The following is a 17,627-nucleotide window of genomic DNA, read 5'->3' as shown; positions in this document are numbered from 1 at the left end:
GACGTGTACCCTCTTGCACAATTAAAACATAATTTCTTCAGACTCTTTAGAACTCCATCTTGGGCTGAGCTAGAAATTATAGCTAGCTGATCAAAACAAAGCAACTCCCTCCCCCTGGTTAGACATTGAGATCTTTTCGGGTACCTGCTGTGGTGATCCAGGTAGGCATACAGATGTGTGAGTGCCTCTCAGAGGGTCACCCCAAGTGGAGTCCCTGGGTCATAAATAATGTGCTTAGTACGTCTTTTTAAAACCCGTAGACAGTTTGCACTCCAGCAAGGTCATCCCCGGAAAAGCACCTCTAGAGTTCTGTGTGCAGAGTAGGTCCATCGGGAAACGACAGCAGCACCTGGGAGCCATGGTGGCGCAGATGACTGCAGCTTAGCCATCGAGAATCCAGGCCCACAACCCAGCTCATTGCCCATCACAAATACCATCCCATACACCGCATTCGTGACAGGGACCAGCACAGCTCCTGCCTGCTCAGGGCTTAGGTAGGAAAGCCAGAGGCAGCAATCACAAAGCGCTTGGTCTTGACCTAGCCCAAGTCTTCAGGAGGCAGGAGTAAAATCTCATATACTCCTAGTTCATTAGGCAGTGCTGTCTCAGAGAACAGAGGAGGGAGGCCGAGGAGGGACGGCAGTTTCTAAGAGGTGCCACATCTCTGTCAAGCTGGCTGGCAGAAAATGAGACCGAGGAGAGAGATTGTAGGGAAAACCATGTAGACAGGGTCGGCCCTGCAGCTGGCCCTGGGTAGCTGGCACAGGGAAAGGGAAGACTGTCTGATCTTCATTTTCATAGCAGCCATCCCTCCTAAGGTGGGCATGGGTGTGCATGGGCAGCTTCTTCCACAGGGCACTAGCATACCCAGAGAGGGGCAGACATTGTCAGAACAGCTTGGGAATGCATGGGGATTATTTTGCCAGTGCAGAACTCCTGGCCACCATTGTCTGGAGAGTTTTTGTGAACATTTGGCTTTTGCTCGCAAGTATCCTGCATCCTAGTTACCTGTAGGTAAACCCTGATGACACAACCCTTTGTCCTCTTCCGGGTTCCCTGCCATCCTGAAGGATGAAGAGGCGGTAAAGAAGCTGACGGTAAAGCCTGGCACTAAGTCGAAGCTCCCAAAGCCAGTGCAGGAGCTCGTAGGGATGATCTTCGACGTGGAGAGCATGAAGAAAGCCTTGGTGGAGTACGAGGTGGGTGCCGCAGCTGGGTCTGCTCATTTGCTGAACCTGGCGAGCTCTTCACTATTATTTTTCCTCTCTTAAAAAAGAAGGAAAAAAGTGATGCACATCCTCATCCCTGCTCCTGCTTGCCAAGCATCACTGTGCTGTGGAACATTAGTGTACCGCAGAGGGCTGGGCCTGGGCCTCTTGGGCCTTTCCCGGTTTGTTTCTGTGTTAGGGTGAGTAGGTCTGGTTCTTTGGGGCTCAAACATACCAGCTAGCTGATGTCAGTGGAAGTCCAAGACTTTGTTCACTTGTAGAAAAAGAAAACTGGACTGGAGAGAGATTGCTTAGTGGATAAGAGCACTTGCTGCTCTACCAGAAGACCTGGGGTCAATTTCCAGCACCTACATGGCAGCCACAACCCTCTGTAACTCCAGTTCAAGGGAATCTGGACCTGTCTTTTGGCCTCCACAGGCACTAGGTACCCAAGGGGTACACAGGCATGCATGTAAACAAAACAGTCACAGATAGAAAATAATTTTCAAAAGTTTTAAACTATAAAAAAATGTGACCACCACTGACTTGACCCATGCTCCAGTCAGTCAGTCAAACTCAATCAACTCTTTCTTAAAAACTGGAGTTAGGCATAGCTGTGGTAGAGTGCTTGCCTCCCATGCATGAGGCAGAAAGAGAAAGGAGGGGCTGGAGGTGAGGTGAGGGCAGTTGAGACCGGAGTGCTCCCACTTGGGCCTGCGTGGTAAGAACCACAGGCTAAGTCACACATATCACCTCCAGTCTCCCCACGGGCTCAACAGGCTAAGTCACGTGTCTCACCTCCAGTTTCCCCAGCAGCTGAGGCAGGAGGAGGAGACCTCTTCTTGGCCAGCCGTGAGCGAGAAGCTGTGGGCTGCGTCCAGATCAAGTGGCTCTGGTGGATGTGTCCAGTGGCACGGTCTTACAGCAGAGAGTAGGATCTCGTGGCACGCGGGTGTCTCACTCAAGCACTTAGTGAACAGCACAGGCCGGTTCACTCAGGAGGGAGTAGGTGTCCCTTGAAAGACGTAATCTGGTTTCTGAGTGGGGAACTGTCGGCTTTTCATCACTATAGCAAAATGACCATACCTCGGCCTTCAGCTCAAGATCCTGATTAGCAGTGGTTAGTCGCAGTGTTGAGAAGAAATTTGGCTGACTTGTAAAGGAAGTGTTGAATCAGGTGTGTGTTCTTGAAAAATAATGCTTCCCACTTGGAAATTGGAGGCTCTTGTTTCTGAACTGGATGGCAGCAAGGGTGCCCTGCCTTCCTCTGGAGTCCTGGGCAATGCGGCCTGCAGTGGGGGGCTTCATCCATCATGCTGGTCCTGTGGGATTGGTAGGAATGACGTTGCCTCGTCCTTCAGAAGTGCTGAGCTGTACGCGTTGGGCTGCTGTCACATGGGGTACAGAGTGGGGTAACATCTGTGCAGGTGGTCCGCTGATCTATGAGGGGACTGTGTCCTGTCACCGCTCAACTGAATGCCCAGCCTTTACTTCCCCTGTCTCCCCAGATTGACCTTCAGAAGATGCCCTTGGGGAAGCTGAGCAGAAGGCAGATCCAGGCTGCCTACTCCATCCTCAGTGAGGTCCAGCAGGTAAACAAGCACCTCGGGGTTTCCAGCAGGCCAGCTTCTCTTGTAGTGAGAGGCAGTAGCCACATCCACTGTGTGGTAACGGTGACAGTGGTTTGTGTGGATTTGTTTGTTTTCCATCAGTTCAGTAAATGTTACAGTCCCTGTCACTGGCCAAAGATTGTTAACAAAATATACATACAAGTAATAATGCTTTTAGTTAGCACATATGTAATAAACTCCTCAGAAATCTGGTGGAGAATTTTATTTAGTGTGTTCGCAGCCCTGGGGCTTTCTAGTGACATCTCAAGAGACCAGAAGGCTCTGCTTGTATTTGAGGGTGGGGTGCAGCCTCTTGTGAGAGGAAAAGGAAGCACCCAGCAAGTAGACTTCCTGCTGCTGGAACACTAAGCCTGGAGTGAGCTGTAGAATCCGGGTGCCTCTGAGCAGTGACCTTGTGTCCCTACCTCCACTGACATTATTTGGGCTTCCCAGTTCAAGCTCTTTTTAACTCATACTCCCCAACATTATAAAGTTTTCTTTTTGTTTCTTTGAGACAGGGTCTCTCTATGTGACCCTTGATGGCCTGAAACTGTATAGGCCTGGCTGGCCTTGAACTCAGATCCACCTGCCTTTGAGTGCTGAGGTTAGAGACGTGTGCCACCATGCCCAGCTCAACAGCTTTCAAACATAAAAACTAAAGGAATTTTACAGCAGTAGCCATGAGCCCAGCACATAGAGTTTGCAAAGGCACTTTGTGTGGCATGTATGGTAACGTAGTTGTTGGTGTGGTTAAGCTGTGCTGTTACGTTCCAGGACCACGGTCCCGCCCTGCTCATCCAGTGAGAAGGAGCTGTAATGACCATTTCCCTGCTTGTGCACACAGCAGTCAATCCAGCCCTGTGTTCCTCCTGTCCCCTTCCAGGCAGTGTCCCAAGGCAGCAGTGACTCCCAGATCCTGGATCTCTCTAATCGCTTCTACACCCTGATCCCCCATGACTTCGGAATGAAGAAGCCCCCCCTCCTGAACAACGCAGACAGTGTGCAGGTAGTGGCTCTGGGCTGGCCAGGGCTGGGCTTCCCTCTGGGGATGCCCTCCTTACTGTGTAGGAAATCGTCACTTGCCAAGAAGACCTTTTCTCTGTCCCCACATAAAGACCCCCATGAGTCCTGACTGAGATCAGTATGTGACATCTGCCCCTCACTTCCCCAGGCATCAGAGCCTCATTAGCATGTCAGGAAATGCCTGTGACTGTCACCTGTTGAGTGAGATGTGGTGGCAGGCTCTGGCCAACCAAGAGATTTCCCCGCCCCCCCCCCACTATGTGGGAGGTCATCTACATACTGACTTCTGTCAAGGCTTGATAGTTTGTCTCCTTCCTGTGGACTTAACTCCCAGGTCTTTATTTTGTCCCCAGGCCAAGGTGGAGATGCTGGACAACCTCCTGGACATCGAGGTAGCCTACAGTCTTCTCAGGGGTGGCTCTGATGACAGCAGTAAGGACCCCATTGATGTCAACTACGAGAAACTCAAAACCGACATTAAGGTGAGAGGCCTCCCCTTCCCAGGTAATCAGCAGTTCACCCAAGAGCAGTGGTCTCCAGCCTGCATCTGCACTCGGGCCATTGTAACTGCTCCTTAAATGTGCAGCCAGGCCTTGAACTTGCCCTCTCACAAATCCAGGTGGTGATGATGGTCCTTGAGTCCCCCTGCAAGGGGTCTTCTGAGCTAGCCAGTGCCTCAGGTTGGTGTGGAGACTGGATTTTGAGGGTCCTGCCAAAAGTTCCTTTTCTTCTATTTTGGGTACAAGCAGTCCATTGAACTCGGGTGTGTTGAAGGCCCAGGCATGTGGGAATTGCCTGCCTGGGCTATGTTCCTCTGCTCCCGGCCTGACGTGCCTACTTCTGCCTGTGGCAGGATTAGGGTATGCAAGAGTCTAATGAGCCAGCACCTGTTTCTGCCAGGCAGCGTGGACCTGTCAGTCCATGTAGTATTGAGGCTTGGAGGCTGGACCAGGTGTTTCCAGATTCTTGGCCTCTTAGTCAAAGGATAAAAAGGCTCACAAGATTACAGAAGTAGCGTAGGCCGATGATCCTCTATTTTGATTGACAGACTTGATATGCATGCCTTTTGCCTCCTGTGCATGTTCTTCCCATAATGCCTCTGGTTTTAATAATGGGGTACCCAATTTTATATAGGCATAAAATGGTAGAGAGAGGATTTGTCCTAGTCAGGGTTACTTACTGTTGCTGTGATGAAACACCATGACTTGGGAAGAAAAGGGAGTGCTTACACTCACATCAGAGTTCATCATCAAAGAAGTCAGGATGGGAACTCACACAGGGCAGGCTCCTGGAGGCAGGAGCTGCTGCAGAGGCCACGGAGGGCTGCTGCTGACTGCTTGCTCTAATTAAGAAAATGCCTAACAGTCTTGCCTACACCCAGTCTAATGAAGGCATTTTCTCAAGTGAGGCTCCCTCCAGTGACTCTAGCCTGCGTCAAGTTGACATAAAACTAGCCAGCACAAGATTTTCTGCAGAAGTTCACTTAAAGGTTGTTGTGTTTATGCCTAAGACCAACTGAAGCTTGATCAGCCTTCCTACTCATACCCGGACATAGCTAGAACATAACTGATTGAATCTATCTAAATTTTGTGGATATTAAGAGGAGACACTCACTCCGTTGTTTGGAGGTTGGTGTGCCGGCTCTGTGCAGATGGAAGAGAATGTGCACAGAATGAGAGTAAGGGTCTCAGGCTAACAACGCAGCCTTAGAGGAAGGGTGCTTGCATGGCCCAAGCCAAGTGGAGTCCCAGGGAGCTCAGCTGTTCCCTATGCCTCCCGCCTCCCAAGCAGGATATCGTGCCAAGTGTACATTCAGTGGGAAAGCTATAGGTTCTTGGTAAAGAAGCAGCAAAGATGACTAGAATTCCTAGGTTTTCCAAACTTAGAATAAGAAAACATAAAGACCATCCATAGCCTCCTGCATTAGCTCAGTTTGTTTAGTGTGAATTCCATTGACATCACATAATTGGGCGTGTGCTGAGCCAACACATGGAAGAGAGAGACTATCCTCAGAGCCCTGCAGTGGGGCTGGGGGACAGTGCAGTGGTAGACTATCCTCAGCGCCCTGCAGTGGGCTGGGGGACAGTGCAGTAAGAGACTACCCTCAGAGCCCTGCAGTGGGCTGGAGGACAGTGCAGTGGTAGACTATCCTCAGCGCCCTGCAGTGGGCTGGGGGACAGTGCAGTAAGAGACTATCCTCAGAGCCCTGCAGTGGGCTGGAGGACAGTGCAGTGGTGGACTATCCTCAGAGCCCTGCAGTGGGCTGGGGGACAGTGCAGTAAGAGACTATCCTCAGAGCCCTGCAGTGGGCTGGGGCACAGTGCAGTGACGGACTACCCTCAGAGCCCTGCAGTGGGCTGGGGGACAGTGCAGTGTAGACTATCCTCAGAGCCCTGCAGTGGGCTGGGGACAGTGCAGTGTCAGCTGCAGTGGGCTGGGGGACAGTGCAGTGGGGACTATCCTCAGAGCCCTGCAGTGGGCTGGGGGACAGTGCAGTGGTGGACTATCCTCAGAGCCCTGCAGTGGGCTGGGGGGGGGGGGGGGGGGGGGGGGACAGTGCAGTGGGACTACCTCAGAGCCCTGCAGTGGGCTGGGGGACAGTGCAGTGAGGGACTATCCTCAGAGCCCTGCAGTGGGCTGGGGGACAGTGCAGTGGTGGAGCACTTGCTGAGCATATACAAGGCCCTTTTGTCCATCCTTAGGACTGGGGGAGGGACAAGGAAATAGAATGATGTCACCTTGTGTTCCCCAGTGAGCTGAGTTCCTGGTCCAGAGTAATTTCCTTGTTCCACCTCACTAATCTTACGCTCTAGTGTGTAGACAAGAACTCTTAACTCCTTCTCTAGCAGTCCAAGTGGATGAAGGAGTGGTGTTTGGGCACATGGGACCCTGGCCTAGGCCGTAGGTGGCACTCTTGGGTAGCATGGACTGTTCCGGCATCCTCTAGGCTTGTCTATCGATATTCTTCACGGGGCTCGCTGGGGTCTCCCTACTGATTCCAGATGCCTATTTTCCAGGTGGTTGACAGAGATTCTGAGGAAGCTGAGGTCATCAGGAAGTACGTTAAGAACACTCATGCGACCACACACAATGCCTATGACCTGGAAGTGATAGATGTAAGAATCCTTCTCTCCCCCTTCCTGTCCTGCCAGGTCTCCCCGTCCCCTACTTTCCGGGGCCTGGCTCAGAAAGAGTGGGCTGTTTGGCTCTGCTCTGCTTTTTTTTTTTTTTTTTTTTTTTTTTTTTTTTTGAGACAGGGTCTATAGTCCTGGCTGTCCTGAAGCTCACTATTAGACCAGGCTGGCTTTGAATTTATAGAGATCCACAGGCCTCTGCCTGTGCCTCCTGAGTTCTGGGAGTAAAGGGGTGTGCCACCACAGCCATCCCTGCTCTGTTTTAAGTAAGCAGAAGTGACTTGTTTGTGGAGCTAGAGAATTAGTGGTATTGTGCAGTTGGCTGTGCTCTTTAACGATGTATTTAAAGTGCCCCAGATTTGGTTTTAGGATAAGAAAATGTGGTTACCAGAAGCTCATGATAAAGTTCCTCAGGCCAGATGTAGTACACATCTCTAATCCCATCACTTGGGAGGCTGAGGCCGGTGACTCAAAGGGCCAGGGCCAACCTGGGCTGCATAGTCAGTTCCTGGTAAGCCTGGGCTACATAGACTAGTCTCAAAGCAAAAGTTCCTTAGGTGCATATCTGCTGCCTATCAGCACCAGTGTTTTTGATGGCTAGTCCCTGTTGAGTGGAGTCTTGGGACATGGGCATTGGATCATCGCATCCTAGCCTGTGGATAATGCCACAAAGCTGAAGTTTTTAGTCTTGGGACAGGTGGTCAGTGTCAGTCCATTCATCTCTTCGGGTAAGCTGAGTCACAGTATTTCTGCCTCCCTTTTGCTGTCTGCCCAGATCTTTAAGATAGAGCGAGAGGGAGAGGGCCAGCGCTACAAGCCCTTCAAGCAGCTTCACAACCGGAGGTTGCTGTGGCACGGGTCCAGGACCACCAACTTCGCTGGCATCTTGTCGCAGGGTCTGCGGATAGCCCCGCCTGAAGCACCTGTGGTAGGTGGCTGACCTCGGGCATGGGGGCTTAGGAAGTACTTGTTCCTGCAATAATTTCCTCCTTAAAGAACCCTGGGTGCTGTGGGGACAGCCTCGCCCTGCAGCTGCCTGTCAGGAATACAGCTGTGGGGAGAGCCTCACCCTGCAGCTGCCCGTCAGGAGCACAGCTGTGCATGTTGGAGACAGCTTCTGGAACAGAAGTGTCTAGACCAGGATGCTCTGAAGACTGATTGGACATGTTGACATGCAAAGAACAGGCTTTGGAGCCCAGGCATGCAGCTCTATGAGCTCCTGTATTTCCACCAAGAAAATGAACAGGACGAGGAATAGATAGGTCACCTGCTGGGTTATAGAAGGGAGCAGCTGCACAGGCCTGGGATGGCCATCTCAGCCCCCACTTCACTTACCCAGGGATTAGGAGTAGCCAGTGCTTGCTGGATGTATACGTGTGTCTGGCCTAGTCAAAGTAGTGATTATTAACTCATTAAATCGTCACATTACCCTCATGAGACTTCTTGGCTAGGAGAGAGTGGCATCCTAAGCTGTTATGTGACCTCCCCCAGTGGCTCGTGGAGGTCCTCCCTGGACTGCCTCACTGACTTACTCTGGGGAGGTTCTCAGCTGTCCCTCTTCCAACTCTCCAGACAGGCTACATGTTTGGAAAAGGGATCTACTTTGCCGACATGGTATCCAAAAGTGCGAACTACTGCCACACATCTCAGGGAGACCCGATAGGCTTAATCCTGTTGGGAGAAGTTGCCCTTGGAAACATGTGAGTATCCTGGCTCTGAGGCCAGGGTGGGTAGAGTGGACCAGAAGGAGTCTCCTTGGCCGTCAACAACCATGGAAATCTCCCGCCAGTTAGTGGACTCGGAAGTCAGGGTTCTTGGCTTGTTAGAACAGTAGACAGTGGATGGAGGGGGATCCAGAGGTGCTGTGAAAACCCAGGGGAAGGAGAGTGCAGGAGGCCGGGGACCAGCAGCATGAGTCCTGCAGCTGAACAGGGAAGCAAAGCAGGGAGGTCATTCTTCAGAGAGGAGATGGAATTCCTCCAGCTTCCTCCGGCAACCTCCTGATCCTGTGAGCTGTGACCAGAAGAGAAGACGGTGAGCTGTCATAGGGTAGACTAGACAGGAACCCTGGAACAACTGTCCACGGCCCCAAGCAGGCCCTTCCTTTGGAAATAAGCCCTAGCAGCGGCAGTTGTTGCAGGCGCTCTGCTTAACACTCTGGGTTCTGGCGAGTCCAAGAGCTGGGGAGGGGGCTCCAGTCAAGGGCAGGGTTCTGTGGGCGTGCAGTTGGCCTGACGGTGAGGATGCTGGGGGATGTTGGTTTGGGAGCCCGTGACCAGGGGCTGGCCCGAGACTGTCCTCTTTTGAACAGGTACGAACTCAAGCATGCCTCACATATCAGCAAGTTACCCAAGGGCAAGCACAGTGTCAAAGGTACTGTCCCTCCAGCATGACGTGCAGATGGTGGGGGGCGGGGGCGGGGGTGGCGGGGGACCTTTCCTCCAAGGCTGGACTCTTGGAGCGGGCTGCTGGAGGCTCATTTAAAACCAAACTGTTTCGTTCCTGTGGCTGCAGCTAGTACCATAAATGCCATAGGAACTCGGACACCAGGAACCAAACCAGAGAGGGCCCTGGTGGCTCGACATCTTGACCAGTTGTGTCGGGCCAGGAGGAACCTCTGGTGCACCTGGAACTGTTGAGTGGGTAGCACATGACCAAGGCCCGCCGGTTATTACTCCAAGGCCTCTATGACTTCACTGGTTTAGACTGGCGCCTTGGAACATTTATAGCTTCCATGTTTGCATCCGAAGGATGTTTAAGTGAACGCACACATCTTGCATAAAGTAGATGTCATGTAGCCAGGATGTTTTCACACGCCCTATTACACATCCCCTGTCACACCTAGCACTTGACCTTTCTACTTTATAGGTTTGGGCAAAACGACCCCTGACCCTTCGGCCAGCATCACCCTGGAGGGTGTAGAGGTTCCCCTGGGGACAGGGATCCCATCGGGTGTTAATGACACCTGCCTACTGTATAACGAGTATCCTTTCATGGCCGTGCTGTGTGTTCTGGAACTATACCAGCAGGTGTGTGTGCTCGCACCGCCCGGGGCAGCCTATATGGGTGGGGATGGTGACAACTTTTCCCCTGGATGGTCTCCTGTGTGCTCTTGAGGTCTGACTCCGTGCTGTATGGTGAACCTGGCTCTGGGCTCCAGCCTTCCCCACTGTGAGGGGATTCAGTGTGAAGAGGGCCACAGGATTCAATGGTTGGCTCCTTGACCACGGCTCTCCCCAGGTACATTGTCTACGACATTGCTCAGGTGCATCTGAAATACCTGCTGAAACTGAAGTTCAATTTTAAGACGTCCCTGTGGTAAAGTGTGAGGAGTGTGCTGCACCCAGCACTCGGCACCCAGAGCCCGGCGGGGAAGTCCCCCGGCGCCTCTGCACCACAGACACCACGAAACCTCAGCCACACCGATGCCTAAGGGTGGCACCCTCACCGAATCTCCTTAGGATTTAGAGACGGGTTAAAGGGCTCCGGGTTCAAGTCCCTTGTCCACGCTGACTCGGTGGGAGGGTTGTTGGGGTTTTAGCCTTCCAGGCACAGCCCTGATAGACACAGCTGGCGGTAGAGGAGAAGCTGGGGAGAGGTTTTTGTTTTGTTTGCCTAGACTAGTCCTGAGGGAAAAACAAGCCACGTCACAGTCAAAATGTCTGCCTTACTGGTTTCCCCAGGGAAGGAAAATGTGCTTCCTCCTTTTTTTCAAAGGTTTGTCTTTGGTTTTGATTTTGGCAAAATGTTAAGCATTTATTTTAAGCTAAAAATAAAAGCTAATTTCATACTATATAGATTTTCTTTTATGTTGTACCTCCTGTCCCCTTCTTAGCCTTCTGGGCTTTTCTGTTGTTTTGCTTTGGTTTTCAGTCTCACATGTGGGGTAACCAGAAAAGAAGGGGCTTCCTGAAGCACTGAAGTGGGGAAAAGGAATCTGTAATGTGGTCAGTTCAGAGTTGCATTTGGGATTCTTGCTTCATCCATGAGCAATTTTGTCTTCCAAATTAAAGCACCTGTAATCAGTACAGCCACCCAAAGGGCTAATAGTTCTCAATTAAAATGCAAATGGCTATCTGTCCTGTGTTGTGTGGCTCCTCTCCTCTGACAGGGATACGGTTATCTTCACGGTGAGAGATCTACAGAGGCCCTGAACCCTAAGAGTGTCATACCCATAGGGAAGGATCCCTTCAGATTACTAATACTTGGCAAGGCAGTATGACTCACTATACCGTCCCAAAACCACAGGGCGTCCATCCTAGAGCTTTCTGGAATTTGAAAGTCATAGTTGAATGTTACATTCAACTCTGAAAGTCAGCCTCTTTTGACCGTTTACAGAGGGGCCAGGACTGGCAGGCCAAAGGCAGGAGGCACAGGCCCAATATCATAGCCACCAGAGGCTGAGAGGACTCCCAACATCCCCCACCCCCAAGGACTTCAAACTTGGAGTTGTGGTGGTGGTGGTGGTGGTGGTGGTTTTATTTTTGGTGAGAAAAACAAAAAGCAGAACTTACTCAAGGCAGGATGGGGGGGGGGACTTAAAATTTTCTGACTTGAGCAGTTGGTGTCCTTTGTGATCTGCAGCTGTGTCCTGGAGAGCCCAGGAGCGTGAGGAGGTGTCAGGTGTCTGGTGAGAACACGAGGATTGGTTGTGTGGCAGGGAAGTTCTTGCCTTTGCTGTATCTGACTTGAACGTCTCCGGTTCACCCACGTCACTCGGTAAAGCTCATCAGCTACCAGTCACCCTTAACGGCAGAGAAAAGCAGTTACCCTCCAGTGCCTGACTAGACACAGTATTTTAGTTTGGGGATGGTGCTTAATGGATTCCCTGTAATCAAGACTGATTTCTAAAGCCCAGAGTCCCATTTCTATTTTATTTCAAGAAGGAGCATACATGTCACGTTGCAGTGTTCACTTGCTACTGTTCTCCATGTTTAAGAAAGTCAAGTCTGACCGGTTGGTGGTGACACACCTTTAATTCCAGCACTCAGAGGCAGAGGCAGGTGGATCTCTGTGAGTTCTAGGACATCAGGGCTACACAGAAACCCTGTCTTGGGGGAATGGGGCGAAGGGAAGAAATTCAAGTCTTACCCTGAGAACAACAACTGTCTTAGGGTTTCCACCACTATGAAGTGACCCGTGACCATAGCAACTCTATTGTTTGTTTCTTTGCCTGTTTTTTCAAGACAGGGTTTCTCTGTGTACCCCTGGCTGCCTTGGAACTCGCTCTTAGACCAGCTCTGCCTCCCCAGCGCTGGCATTAAAGGCTTGTGCCACCACGGCTGCTTTTATAAAAGAAAACATTTAATAATGGGCTGGTTTACAGGTTGAGGGGTTTATTCCGTTAACTAGCATGGTGGCGTGCGGGCACACATGGTACTGGAGAGGTAGCTGAGAGTTCTGCATCCTGATCATCAGGCAGCAGGAGGGGACAATGAGCCACTAGACCTGGCTAGCCCACCCCCGTGACACAGTTCCTCCAACAAAGCCAGACTCCTCACAGTGCCCCTCCCAGTGAGCCTACGGGGCCGAGTTAGACTCCCACAGCAACCAAAGAAGCCATCAGCCGGTCTAGAAATTAAAAGTCAGGGCTTAGGCCCAGCTCAGATGTAGGACACATGCTTGTGTGTCCACAGAACCAACAACAACCTTGCTCCAAAACCGGGTGCTCCACAAAAGAGGCGCACCCTGCCTCCCTGGTGAGCTGCCCGCTGCCTGTGTCTGATGAGCATCCCATGGACAGTATCCGTCAGCGCCATCCCTTAGCTGTGTCAGACCACACTGTTGCAGTGCAGCCACGCCTGTGTTCAGAGGGCCTGAGAGGCGCTGTCCAGTCCTCCAGTGTCCTGTTGGCCAGCAGGCTTCTGTTGTCTGCCTCTACTCTTGGGGAGGTGAGAACAACTAACTCCCACAGCACACTTCAGAGCTGCTGTAGAGTGGTCTGCCTGGAACTTGATTTTGGTGTAAACATTATGACCTGGATTTTAGGAATGAGGTTAGGACAGCTGAGGTACAGGGGTGACACGGGCCCCGATGTGTGCACGGGGTACACTGGTGGCAACATGGTGGCACATGCCTGTAATCCTAGCACTTGGAAGTGTCAAGGCCAGACTGGGCTACATGAGTTGGTCTCAGTTTTTCTTTAATTTAAAAATAAAATAAGCTAGTCACATTGAGCTTTTGTGGGGTGACTTCCTAGCCTACAAAAGCTGGGTCTCCTCTATTAGAGTGTGCACATTAGCAGTGACTTTATTGGCGGTTAGCTGGTGCCTATAATTCCAGCACTGTGGACACAGGCAGTGGGCTTTGTTTCTCAAGGCCAACCTGGACTAAATTATGAGACACTTGTCTCATGAAAAAGCTGATTTGGGGCTGGGGCGATGACTTCATGGGAAAGTGCTGCACTGTAGGGGACCAGCCCCCACACGTATTTACCCTAGGAACTCCTGAGGAATGAGGGATAAGAGACTTAAGTTAGAGAGGAGAGAAACAGAGAAAACACAGGACAGACTCGGGTGGGCCTGCATCCTTATCCACCAGCCCAGAACTTTATTCCAAAGGTCTGTTTATAACAATGCCCAAGGTGGGGCAAAAGACCTCGCCCTTGCTAGATATAGTCACCTGGTACTCAGGCCCGTGGTCCAATCATCCTCTTAGGCAGTCCTGCTGGGTATGGCCATGAGGAAACCTAGTGGGCTCCAACACCACACATGCATGTCAGCCTGAATTGGGATTCTCATACTCGCACAACCCTGATGGGGCTGCACTCACCCGTAATCCCAGCACTGGGGTTTGGACATGAGGGATGGTAAACTAGGTTCAGTAAAAGACCTGTCCGAAAAAATAAGGTGGGAAAGGGGACACCCAAAGTTGACCTCTGGTCTTGACACATGGGTACACAGGCACACCTGCATATACCACACAAAGGCTTTAATATATTATTGGAGAAGGGATAAGAGGATACCTGATGGTGAATACAAAGTAGATTACATGTATAGAATGTCACCATGAAATCCATTACTTTGTGCAATGAATAGGTGCTAATACCCCCAAACGGTGATTTTATAGGGCTGGGTGTAGCATGAATCTTAAAAGTTCTTATTAATAAAATCAAACCCGAGGTGAGTTATTGGGGTCCATGCTGGTAGATCAGAGCGACAGAACAAGCCACAGCTATCTCACCTCACCGGATCCTCAGCTGGTCTTGTCTCCTCAGACTGGAGGCCTCTGAGTCCTCATCCGGAATGGGTCTCAGCTGAATTACTGCTCAAAAGCCTGAATGCTCAACCAGCCAAAATCTTAACCAGCCAAATGCTTAACCAGCTAAATGCCTCTAGTTTCTGGTCCTCACGCCTTATATACATTTATGCTTTCTACCATCACTTCCTAGGATTAAAGCCTTGCTTCCTGGGATTAAAGGCGTGAGTCACCATGCCTGGCTGTTTCCAATGTGGCCTTGAACTCACAGAGATCCAGAGGGATTTCTATCTCTGGAATGCTAGGATTAAAGGTGTGAGTGCCACCATTTTCTAGCCTTTGTATCTAGTGGCTGTCTGTTCTCTGACCCCAGATAAATTTATTAGAGTACACAATATTTTGGGGAACACAATACTACCACATTTCCTCTCTTTTTGTCTAAAATTAAAAAAGCTTATAACTAATACAAGAAAAACTATCTTCAATAAGTATATGCAATATACAGTCAAGATTACATTAACAATGTCTAGTCCATTAACATTTGACAGATCCAGACAAAAAACTCCATTATATATATTAACAATGTCCAGTCCAGTAACATCTGATAAACTCAGACCAAAAAATTTTCATTACTTATCTTATTTAAAACAAGTAGTTCTTTTTAAAAGTAGATTCCATAATCTCCCGTTTTATCTTATCATATCCATATTTTCTCTTTTCATAATAGATTCATTAGTCTACCTTTTGTCATTTTTATATCTTCCCCTTTTTCTTCAGTGTAGATTCAGTGATCTACCTATTTATCTTATTATTTCTTTATCTTTTTCCTCAGAGTAGATTTGATGATCTATCTCATATCTATATTCTCTTTTTCTTTTTGCTTTCTAGGGGTGAAGATATCTTTAGGGAATCTTGTAAAGAAAATTTTGGGGTTAATCATCAAGTCCTGTATCGTTTGTCCAGTCTCTGCATAATAGGAAAGTTCAGGGCTTTTTTCAAGTCCTTGTTTGAGTAGTCTGTCAGGCTGGATCATCTCAACTAGTCCTCTCGAAATTGTTCTGACCAGTTTGTAGTCCAAAGTCGATTTTTCCATGGTGTTAATCGGCTTAATGGCTTTATCATAGTCCATGTGGAATCATCGTTGTAGGATCCTGTCATCTTTTTGAAGATTTCAAAGTCACTGTTAGGCATGGTCATGGTTTCCTGCAGACTTTTTTTTTAATTTTTTTTTTTTTTTTTTTTTTTTTTTTTTTTTTTTTTTGCCTCCTCTGTGGTTTGGAGCAATCACAGTCTGATAAATGTCTCTCTCTCGGAACCATGAACATTCTTCCCTAGTACAGGAAATCTTCACAGCAATTTCTCCCCACCATTTTTCTTGCCAAACTTTTCCAAACTGACCTTTGCCGATGCTTTCTTGTAACACGATGGTCCTGGCAATTCTTCTCTGAACCAGCAGCAGTAAATCCTTCGTCCCAGGTAGCAGCATCACCGCAGTCACCAACATGATGAGAAGGAGCTGGCAACGTGGAGCAGTAGCCACTGCTTCCATGGTCCCACCACTGTTTGTGGTTCAGTCCGGGCCAAAGCTTCTCCCAAGCCTCCTAGGCTGGCTCAAACTCGGGATCCTCCTGCCTCTGTCTCCTTCAGCAAATCCTACCGGCGTGTGCCACCACAACCGGCTGAGTGTAGCTTGGGCCTGAGCTGGGGCTCACAAGGCCACAGGCAAACAGCTTTTTCATGAATTCGTAACACGAACGTTGGGCGCCAGATGTAGCATGAATCTTAAAAGTTCTTATTAATAAAATCAAACCCGAGGTGAGTTATTGGGGTCCATGCTGGTAGATCAGAGCGACAGAACAAGCCACAGCTATCTCACCTCACCGGATCCTCAGCTGGTCTTGTCTCCTCAGACTGGAGGCCTCTGAGTCCTCATCCGGAATGGGTCTCAGCTGAATTACTGCTCAAAAGCCTGAATGCTCAACCAGCCAAAATCTTTAACCAGCCAAATGCTTAACCAGCTAAATGCCTCTAGTTTCTGGTCCTCACGCCTTATATACATTTATGCTTTCTACCATCACTTCCTAGGATTAAAGCCTTGCTTCCTGGGATTAAAGGCGTGAGTCACCATGCCTGGCTGTTTCCAATGTGGCCTTGAACTCACAGAGATCCAGAGGGATTTCTATCTCTGGAATGCTAGGATTAAAGGTGTGAGTGCCACCATTTTCTAGCCTTTGTATCTAGTGGCTGTCTGTTCTCTGACCCCAGATAAATTTATTAGAGTACACAATATTTTGGGGAACACAATACTACCACAGCTGGGGGTGTGGCTCAGTGATCAGCACTCGCCTAGCATGTACAAGGGTTCTATTGCCAGCACCATTTAAAGGGGTAGAGAGCAGAACTGAAGTGCAGCTCAAGAGAAACATTTGCTCTCGCAGAGGATCCAGGTTTGGATTGGCACCCGCATAGTGGTTCACAACCATTTAGATTTCCAGTTCCAGGGGATCCAACACCCTTTTCTGACTTCTGCTGGCCCCAGGCACACATGTGCACATACGTGCAGGCAGGCAAAAAGTACTCATACAGATAAAAAGTTTAAAAATCAAGTATGAGCTGTACCATGAAAGAGGAGGTGTAAGTACCAATTACAGAGGTAAGGCTGGGGCACCCACTCGGGGGCGTCGACTGCGGTTCTTAGTCAAAGAGCAAACTACCTGAGGAGGCGTCCTGGTGACCAGTGACTAGTGAGTATATATATATATATACAACTCTGCAGGATCCCGCTCCTCTCTGGTGGCAGAAATGGTCATCGGAACCAGAGGCTCCGACATGAACGTTAGTCTTCTAAGTCAGCCAGATCTGGCATCCATCTGAGTTGTCTTGAGAATATGATCACTGATCCCTGTGAAGTGTTCAGCTCCTCATCTATGGCAAGGACTGAACACTTAAAGACCATTACTGCTGAGGCCCAGAGAATGGTATTGTCCGTGTCTGAATGCAAACAGGAAGCTCCAGGTAAGAAAGAAACTAGAAAATAGGACCTGGATCTAGCTGCACATTTCCAGTCTCCATGAACCCCACCATGACCCTGGCTTTCCTTCCAGAATTGCTGTCTGTTCTGTCTCCCCTCTTGACCACGAAGCAGCAGGCCTCTGGCTCTTCCCCTGAGAGGCCCAGCCCCACATCCAGGCAGGCTCTCTGGGGCTTAGAATAGCCCAGCTGCTGTTTCAGCAGATGGCCAGGCTAATTTTAGCCATGTGCTGCTACTCACCCAGGGACCAGGCTGGGCTGTCTAGATTTGAATAAGCCAGCATGCAACTTTGGTTTACAGCCAGTAATAGAGCTTTGAGTTGTGATCTGTCTGCCTAGCAGTTGATAGGAATTTCAGAAACATCATTTTTCAGGATTTTGTTCTGAACTAAGAGTTCAAGCTATGAAGCCAGCAGATGGTCAGA

The 17,627-nt window shown here is 49.8% G+C and overlaps 1 protein-coding gene across 1 annotated transcript in view; it reads left to right on the top strand.

Moving 5' to 3' along the window:
- Parp1 (poly(ADP-ribose) polymerase 1) overlaps nt 1-11,050 on the top strand; it is a 37,917-nt gene extending 26,867 nt beyond the window's left edge. The window contains exons 14-23 of the mRNA XM_028865446.2: nt 1,071-1,199; nt 2,717-2,800; nt 3,702-3,824; nt 4,195-4,323; nt 6,859-6,957; nt 7,751-7,903; nt 8,548-8,675; nt 9,287-9,348; nt 9,844-9,958; nt 10,216-11,050. Of these exons, the coding sequence (XP_028721279.1) occupies nt 1,071-1,199; nt 2,717-2,800; nt 3,702-3,824; nt 4,195-4,323; nt 6,859-6,957; nt 7,751-7,903; nt 8,548-8,675; nt 9,287-9,348; nt 9,844-9,958; nt 10,216-10,297 (1,104 nt within the window). The 3' untranslated portion in view covers nt 10,298-11,050. The remainder of the gene's footprint in view (nt 1-1,070; nt 1,200-2,716; nt 2,801-3,701; nt 3,825-4,194; nt 4,324-6,858; nt 6,958-7,750; nt 7,904-8,547; nt 8,676-9,286; nt 9,349-9,843; nt 9,959-10,215) is intronic.
- Nucleotides 11,051-17,627: the final 6,577 nt, after the last annotated feature.

The sequence above is a fragment of the Peromyscus leucopus genome, chromosome 15, assembly GCF_004664715.2.
Source record: "Peromyscus leucopus breed LL Stock chromosome 15, UCI_PerLeu_2.1, whole genome shotgun sequence".
NCBI classification, from domain to species: domain Eukaryota; kingdom Metazoa; phylum Chordata; class Mammalia; order Rodentia; family Cricetidae; genus Peromyscus; species Peromyscus leucopus.
Note: the sequence above shows the minus strand (reverse complement) of the source record. Positions and strands in the feature narration are given on the sequence as shown.